Below are 9,329 nucleotides of genomic sequence, written 5' to 3'. Positions count from 1 at the left end.
AACATTTTTGTATAAAGTGTGTGTGTGTGTGTGTGTGTATCCAGGCAATACAGTAGTGGTTTCAAATCATTCTATCTCACTCAGAAGCCTGCAGGATGAATTTTATACTGAAACAGAAGTTTGCCTGATACTTCTCTAGCATTTCATCTTCTTCCTCTCTCTTTTGATTTAATGCACCCCACTCAGAGTTAAAATCCACACGTTTGGACCAGGTTTGTGTTCTTCAAAAGGAAAGGCAGCAGGCATATTTTTCCAAACCTTCTTTGGTAGAAAATGAACAAAGTATAAATGACATATTTAGTCTTTTGAAAAAAATCAAGCAACGTATATAAGTTACAGCTGTCTGTAAAAGTTACATTGTTGTTGTTAGTATTTCCCAAATCATCTATTCAACATTATAAAAGTTATGTTTTATAATGTTGTAGCAAATATTTTACTAAATACGTTTTGGGTACAGATTAATATTCAACTTCCCAAAAGATAGGTTTATTACTAACTTATTGATGTTTCTCTTTAGACTGAAATCGGATTTGCAGTACATAAAAGTACATGAAAGTGAATAAAGTGAACAAATAGAAAAATCTCCTTTATTTTGCTTATTTAAAAATTGCTCCAGGTTTATTTCTAGCACACTTAGTTCATACAAAGCTAAACATTTCTAATGCTGAACTTATTTGAGTGCTATATAATTACATGGTATAAAATGCATATACTAAGCAGTATACAGAATGTGCCTTTAAAAAACTCTACTCATAAAAATACTAGCTCACGTACATACTGACAACTAGCCATGTTTAAAAATAAACTGTCCTCAATGTTGGGTCGTCTCCTCTCGGCCCCCAATCTAAAGGAGTGTGGTTTCCAGGCACAATGGAACTAATACTTTCAAATAATATAAATCTAAAATATTTGGTGTTCAAAAGACATTATTAAAAGAGGAAATTCTCATCAAGTGTATTTTTGCAGCTTGGCTTACTGTCACAGAAGTCAGGAAGCCGTAAAGATCGAATACAGCAAACACACAGCATGGGCGGGCTGCCATCAAGGTCTTCTGGAGCTCTGCAGGTGAGTGCAAAGGTGGCTTCGGACTTTGTGGCTTCAGCTTTCCTAGGTTTGTGCTAGATTATTCCATGATGGTAATGCAACGCTGGGTCTCTTTTCCTCCCAGCTTCTCTTCCAGGATCTTCAGGGTCAAGCTATGCTGTGGCATAAGGTGACAATGTTCGTAGGGAAACAGGCTTTGAGCAGGATGCCCCTTTCCCGGTTGCAGTCCAGCTCCTATTCCAGTAGCTCCAGAACTGGTCATGCAGGTAGGCGTGGTGGCTACATTCATCACCAAATGAGGCTTTGCTTTCAATCCAGTGAATTATGTGCCCTTCTACAGCAACTGGTACTTGTAAAATAAAGTCTGGTGTTTTGTCATAACCCTTTGCACGGAGCTGATCTTCACCAAGGAAGGGCAGGTTTTTCTCTAGAAGTAAGTCTCTCAGCAGGACTTCATGCTCATGACCAATGGCATGCTTGATGCAGTCCACCAGTGGTCCATAACAGCAGTCGTTCACAATGCACTGATAGACCTGATTTGCTAGAACTCCATCTGGAATCTGAGAAGGGCCCCGTAGCATACTATTTATAACAGACTTGGAGGGTGCAGTTTCCTCATGTTCCTGTAGAAACCTCTCCAGGATAAGCCGAGCCATTAATGAGGGTGCATAGTCCACTTCATTGGCCAGGTCCAGGAGCACTGGGGCAGCTCCATTTTTCACCACTCCATTCAGGTACCTCTGGTAATAACTTTCAATTGCTTCTGAAGTATGATGTTTGGCATGTGTTCTTTTAATGTGTTTCTGGTACTCCTGGGAGAAGATGCTCAGCAGAGTGGCCCGCGATTGACTGGGAAACTCTGCTTCAGCTTCCTCAGGCTCTGCCTGGTGGGCGGCACAGACACTAGGCACTGGGCTATCTCCTTGTACTGAGCTTTGGTCAGTATCATGTTGGGCCAGGGACTAGGAGGCGGCGGGAACAAGGAAAAAACACCCTGGGGCTCGAGTAGCCTTGGTGCCGAGGGATGAGGGATAGGCAAACAGCGGCACAGGCCTGGGTCCTCGCCTGCCTGGTTTGCCCCAATCCCCCCTGAAACACACCCCTAGCTATGCCCAGCTAATTTTGTATTTTTAGTAGAGATGGGGTTTCTCCATGTTGGTGAGGTTGGTCTCGAACTCCCAACCTCAGGTGATCCACCCACCTCGGCCTCCCAAAAGTGCTAGAATTACAGGCGTGAGCCACCACGCCTGGCCAACAAAAGGCTGCAGCCTTTTAAAGGAGACTTAGCTCATCTTCTACCAATCCCCAGTGGACAGGCAGAACTGTTTTCAGTCGCAATAGCCAAATTCTGAAGTTGCTAGGTTCTCCATTATTCATGAGTAGCTCCACTCCCTCCACCCTTGGGGCTGCTTTCTGTTGGCAAAGGCCTGTGTACTTCTGCAAACCTTCAAATAGGAAAGCATCTGGTGTTCCAGGGATCTAAAATACTGCAAAGTCAGGTAACAAAACTGCTTTCCAAAGGCTCTACTACAAGGATCTTCAGTAGCTTTATGGTCCTTCAAAATCTGTCTCCTCAGAGCTATACAAAGCCTTGGCCTAAGCTCAACTTCCTAACTCAGTCTTTCTTTGAATAGGAAGAGGGATTTAGGGATTTTGGTAAAGGGTCTTTTGCCCATAGAAATCAAAATTAAGAGATGGGGACTGAATCACCAGAAGATATTGTTATCCCTACTGTTAATTGTGTTATTAAGATTGAACAGCAAAGACTGACTAGCATTAAATAGAAGATAAAAGAACCCATTGCTGAGTGGGTTCTTCCTTTCTGAGTGATGTTAAGAAGATACGTCTACCTAGGAAAACACATTTGAAGGAGATGGAGGGCTCAGGCCAAGCACTATCCCCTATACTACCTCATTCAATCCTTGCAAAAACAAACAAACCTCGGTGAGTCTCCATTTTACATACAGGGAAAACAGCCTCAAAGGATTTAAATACACTTTGCAATACTGAAGAGTAACAGGCAGCCAGGATTTGAACCAGAACTCTTAGATATTGAAGCCCATTCCCTACACAATTTCCCTTCATGTTCCTGGGTGTAACGGATAAACCACCTCTAGCAGAAGGGGTGAGAGAGAAGCGGGTCTCTTTCCCAGTCCCCTGTAGGGCTGCTTTGGCTTTAGGTGAAATTAGTGTTTGACAGTTGTGGACTTCCACCCTCGACCTTGGCTCCATGCCTGTGGATAAGAAGGTTTGTGGGGAAGAAGCCTTGGAGCAGAGATATGGGCCTCCTCTTCCTCCCCCTCAGCCACAACTGCCGAACCCAGAATGAAAGCCAAACTCTGAATGAATCAAATGTGAATTTGTGCACACCTACACTTTCGCTGTCCAAGTGCCTGCTGGGGATCACGTGGATAAGTTGTCCAGCCCACCCTCCTGCTCTTATCCGAATTATTTTCTTAGACCCTGATCAACAGATGTAAAATCACCATCCACCCACCTAACTCTGTATCCTGAAGGCCATCTTCCAATGCACACAATATTTGAGGAAGTGGAAAAGGGTCCCTTATTCCAGGAGAGAATGTTACTTAATAGCTCAGAAATGAAACCACTTCCTCTCCATGAACACTCCGGATATAAGAGAGCCCTCTTCCCCCTCTACTCGTCTCACCAATCTGCGTCCCTGGTATGTCTGGGACAGGATACTGCCTTCAATACCCATGTGGAAAACGCTGACATACTCCTCATTGAGAGCTGGCAGATAGGAAGGAAGCATTTAATGATGCTTATCCATGTCTAAACTAGAACATAATGGGTGTGTTATGAGAGGATCCTAATATTTGGATAGTTGGGGGAATCATTCAAAAATGTAGCCTCACCAGGCGCAGTGGCTCACACTTGTAATCCTAGCACTTTGGGAGGCCGAGGCGGGTGGATTGCCTGAGCTCGGGAGTTCAAGACCAGCCTGGGGAGCATGGTGAAACCCCATCTCTACTAAAAATACAAAAAAAAATTAGCCAGGCATGGCAGCGTGCACCTGTAATCCCTGTAATCACCTGTAATACTTGGGAGGCTGAGACAAGAGAATCGCTTGAACCCAGGAGGCGGACGTTGCAGTAAGCCGTAATAGTGCCATTGCATTCCAGCCTGGGCAACAGAGCGAGACTCCGTCTCAAAAAAAAGAAAAAAAAAATGTAACCCCATTTAAGACTGGATCAGAAATCAGAAAAACAGAAAAGACCTCCTCTTTATTTGGCCCTGCATGGCTAAATGGGAAGAAAGGGTTGCAGAGAATGAGAAAGGGTCTGTGGCAGTCAAGGAAAGGAGACCGGAGCTGAGCCCAGGCTGATCCCCAGAGGCTGGAAGTTGTTCAGAACCAAAGGATTTTCTTTTGTTTCTTCTTTTCCTTCCTCTTCCCTTTCCCTTCCTTTCCTCTTTCTTATTTTGAGACAGGATCTCAGCCTGTTGCCCAGCCCAGAGTGGAGTGCAGTGGTGCAATCATATCTCAGTGTAGCTTCTAACTCCTGGGCTCGAGCAATCTTCCTACCTCGGCCTTCTGAGTAGCTGGGACCAAAGGAATGCACCTCCACACCTAGCTAATCGATTTTATTTATTTTATTGAGATGGGGGGGTCTCACTATGTTGCCCAGACTGGTCTTGAACTCCTGGCCTCAAGTGATCCTCCCCCTCAGCCTCCCAAAGTGCTGGGATTACAAGCATGAGACACTGCACCCAGCTCCAAAGGATTTTTTTTTTTTTCAATAGGTTTTTGGGGAACAGGTGGTGTTTGGTTACATGAATAAGTTCTTCAGTGGGGATTTCTGAGATATTGATGCACCCATCACCTGAGCAGTGTACACTGTACCCAGTGTGTAGTCTTTTATCCCTCACCTCCCCACCCTTTCTGAGCCCCCAGAGTTTATTGTATCATTCTTATGCCTTTGCATCCTCATAGCTTAGCTCCCACTTATAAGTGAGAACATACGATGTTTGGTTTTCCATTCCTGAGTTACTTGACTTAGAAGAATGTTCTCCAGTTCCATCCAGGTTGCTGCAAATGGCATTATTTCATTCCTTTTCATGGCTGAGTAGTATTCCATGCGTACATATATATATACACACACATATATACTATATTTATTTACTTTATCCACTCATTGATTGATGGCCAATTGGGCTGATTCCATGTCTTTGCAATTGCGAATTGTGCTGCTATAAACATGCATGTGCAGGTATCTTTTTTTTCTTTTTCTTTTTTCAAGACAGAGTCTTGATCTGGTACCCAGGCTGGAGTGCAGTGGTGCGATCTCAGATCACAGCCTCCATCTGCCAGGTTCAAACAATTCTCCTGCCTCAGCCTCTTGAGTAGCTAGGATTACAGGCATGGGTCACCAGCTAATTTTTGTATTTTTAGTAGAGACAGGGTTTCACCATGTTGGCCAGGCTGGTCTTGAACTCCTGACCTCGTGATCCACCTGCCTTAGCCTCCCAAAATGCTGAGATTACAGACATGAGCAACCATGCCCAGCCTATCTTTTTCGTATAATGACTTCTTTTCCTCTGGGTAAATACCCAGTAGTAGGATTGCTCGATCAAATGGTAAATCTATTTTTAGTTCCTTAAGGAATCTCCACACTGTTTTCCATCGTGATTGTACTAGTTTGCATTCCGACCAACCATGTGAAAATGTTCCCTTTTCACCACATTCATGCCAACAACTATTTAAAAAAATTTTTTTTTATTATGGCTGTTCTTGCAGGAGTGAGGTGGTATTGCACTGTGGTTTTGATTTGCATTTCCTGATAATTAGTGATGCCGAACATTTTTACATATGTTTCTTGGCCATTTGTATATCTTCTTTTGAGAACTGTCTATTCATGTCCTTAGCCCACCTACTTATGGGATTGTTTTATTCTTGCTGATTTATTTGAGTTCCTTGTAGATTCTGGATATTATAATAGTCCTTTGTCGGATATATAGATTGCAAAGATTTTCTCCCACTCTGTGGGTTGTCTGTTTACTCTGCTGATTATTTCTTTTGCTGTGCAAAAGCTTTTTAGTTGAATTAAATCTCATCTATTTATCTTTGTTTTTGTTGCATTTGCTTTTGGGTTCTTGATCATGAAGTCTTCGCCTAACCCAATGTCTAGAAGGGTTTTTCCAATGTTATCTTCTAGAATTTTTATGGTGTCAGGTCTTAGATTTCAGTCTTTGATCTATCTGAAGTTGATTTTTTTATAGAGGAGAGATGAGGATACAGCTTCATTCTTCTACATGTGGCTTGCCGTTTATCCCAGCACCATTTGTTGAATAGGGTGTCCTTTCCCCACTTTATATTTTTGTTTGCTTTATCAAACATCAGTTGACTTGTAAGTATTTGGCTTTATTTCTGGGTTTTCTATTCTATTCCATTGGTCTACATGCCTATTTGTATACTAGTACCATGCTGTTTTGGTGAGTGACTTTATAGTATAGTTTGAAGTCGGGGAACGTAATGCCTCCAGATTTGCTCTTTTTGCTTACTCTTGCTTTGACTATGCAAGCTCTTTTTTGGTTTCATATGAATTTTGGGATTGTTTTTTCTATTTCTGTGAAGAATGGTGGTGGTATCTTGATGGGAGTTGCATTGAATTTGTAGATTGCTTTTGGCAGTGGTATTGTTTGACTCTGTGTCCCCACCCAAATCTCATCTTGAATTGTACTCCCATAATTCCCACATGTTGCGTGAGGGACCCAGTGAAAGCTAATTTGAATTGTGGGGCAGTTTCCCCATACTGTTCTCATGGTAGTGAATAAATCTCATGAGATCTGATGGTTTTATCAGGGGTTTCTGCTCTTGCATCTTCCTCATTTCCTCTTGCCTTCCCCATGTAAGAAGTGCCTTTTGCCTCCCATCATGATTCTGAGGCCTCCCCAGCCATGTGGAACTGTAGCTTCGATTTTTCTTCCCAGTCTCAGGTATGTCTTTATCAGCAGTGTGAAAACAAACTAATACAGTAAACTGGTACCAGTAGAGTGGGGCATTGCTGAAAAGATACCCAAAAAGCAACTTTGGAACTTGGTAACAGGCAGAAGTGGGAACACTTTGGAGGGCTCAGAAGAAGACAGGAAAATGTGGGAAAGTTTGGAACTTCCTAGAGACTTGTTGAATGGCTTTGACCAAAAACCTGATAACAATATAGACAGTAAAGTCCAGACTGAGGTCGTCTCAGATGGAGATGAGGAACTTGTTGGGAACCAGGGCAAAGGTGACTCTTGTTATGTTTTAGCAAACAGACTGGTGGCATTTTGCCCCTGCCCTAGAGATTTGTGGAACTTTGAACTTAAGAGAGGTGATTTAGGCCGGGCGCGGTGGCTCAAGCCTGTAATCCCAGCACTTTGGGAGGCCGAGACGGGTGGATCACGAGGTCAGGAGTTCGAGACCATCCTGGCTAACATGGTGAAACCCCATCTCTACTAAAACACAAAAAACTAGCCGGGCGAGGTGGCGGGCGCCTGTAGTCCCAGCTACTCAGGAGGCTGAGGCAGGAGAATGGCATAAACCCGGGAGGCGGAGCTTGCAGTGAGCTGAGATCCAGCCACTGCACTCCAGCCTGGGCGACAGAGCGAGACTCCGTCTCAAAAAAAAAAAAAAAAAAGAGAGGTGATTTAGGGCATCTGGCAGAAGAAATTTCTAAGCAGCAAAGCATTCAAGATGTGACTTGGGTGCTGCTAAAGGTATTAGTTTTATAGGGGAAGCAGAACATAAAAGTTCAGAAAATTTGCAGCCTGATAATGTGATAGCAAAGAAAAACCCATTTTCTGAGAAGAAATTCAAGCTGGCTGCAGAAATCTGCATAAGTCACAAGGAGCTGAATGTTAATCCCTAAGACAATGGGGAAAATGTCTCCAGGGCATGTCAGAGGTCTTCATGGCAGCCCCTCCCATCACAGGCCAGGAGACCTAGGAGAAAATGGTTTCCTGGGCCAGGCCCAGTGTCCCTGTTCTGTGTGCAGCCTAGGGACTTGGAGCCCTGCATCCCAGCCACTCCAGCCATGGCTGAAAGGGGCCAACATAGAGCTCAGGCCATGACTTCAGAGGTTGCAAGCCCCAAGCTTTGGCAACTTACATGTGGTGTTNAAAAAAAAAAAAAAAAAGAGAGGTGATTTAGGGCATCTGGCAGAAGAAATTTCTAAGCAGCAAAGCATTCAAGATGTGACTTGGGTGCTGCTAAAGGTATTAGTTTTATAGGGGAAGCAGAACATAAAAGTTCAGAAAATTTGCAGCCTGATAATGTGATAGCAAAGAAAACCCATTTTCTGAGAAGAAATTCAAGCTGGCTGCAGAAATCTGCATAAGTCACAAGGAGCTGAATGTTAATCCCTAAGACAATGGGGAAAATGTCTCCAGGGCATGTCAGAGGTCTTCATGGCAGCCCCTCCCATCACAGGCCAGGAGACCTAGGAGAAAATGGTTTCCTGGGCCAGGCCCAGTGTCCCTGTTCTGTGTGCAGCCTAGGGACTTGGAGCCCTGCATCCCAGCCACTCCAGCCATGGCTGAAAGGGGCCAACATAGAGCTCAGGCCATGACTTCAGAGGTTGCAAGCCCCAAGCTTTGGCAACTTACATGTGGTGTTGAGCCTGCGAGTGCACAGAAGTCAAGAACTGGGGTTTGGAAACCTCTGCCTAGATTTTAGAAGATGTGTGGAAATGCCTGGATGCCCAGGCAAAAGTTTGCTACAGGGGCGGGGCCTTCATGGAGAACCTTTGCTAGGGCAGTGCAGAAGGGAAATGTGGGGTCAGAGCCCCCACACAGAGTCCCTACTGGGGCACTGCCTAGTGGAGCTGTGAGAAGAGAGCTACCGTCCTCCAGACCCCAGAATGGTAGATCCACCAACAGCTTGCACCATTCGCCTGGAAAAGCTGCAGACACTCAATGCCAGCCCATGAAAACAGCCAGGAAGGAGGCTGTACCCTGCAAAGCCATGGGGCAGAGCTGCCCAAGACCATGGGAACCCACTTCTTGCATCAGTGTGACCTGGATGTGAGACCTGGAGTCAAAGGACATCATTTTTGGAGCTCTAAATTTTGACTGCCTCACTGGATTTCAGATTTGCATGGGCCCTGTAACCACTTTGTTTTGGCTTTGGCCAATTTCTCCTATTTGGAATGGCTGTATTTACCCCCATTGTATGTAGGAAGTAACCAGCTTGCTTTTGATTTTACAGGCTCGTAAGTGGAAAGGGCTTGCCTTGTCTCAGATGAGACTCTGGACTGTGGACTTTTGGGTTAATGCTGAAATGAGTTAAG

General features: G+C 44.4%; 1 protein-coding gene across 1 annotated transcript; it reads right to left on the bottom strand.

Annotated features, from left to right (window-relative positions):
* Positions 1-939: 939 nt before the first annotated feature.
* On the bottom strand, positions 940-2,182 carry LOC108536355 (uncharacterized protein C15orf41-like). The gene is given in 3 exon segments (XM_017883010.1): positions 940-1,280; positions 1,283-1,903; positions 1,906-2,182. Coding segments are annotated over 3 exon segments (798 nt in total). The 5' UTR covers positions 1,994-2,182; the 3' UTR covers positions 940-1,191.
* Between the last annotated feature and the right edge of the window lie 7,147 nt (positions 2,183-9,329).

Source organism: Rhinopithecus bieti, unplaced genomic scaffold, assembly GCF_001698545.2.
Source record: "Rhinopithecus bieti isolate Rb0 unplaced genomic scaffold, ASM169854v2 scaffold_11964, whole genome shotgun sequence".
NCBI classification, from domain to species: domain Eukaryota; kingdom Metazoa; phylum Chordata; class Mammalia; order Primates; family Cercopithecidae; genus Rhinopithecus; species Rhinopithecus bieti.
Note: the sequence above shows the minus strand (reverse complement) of the source record. Positions and strands in the feature narration are given on the sequence as shown.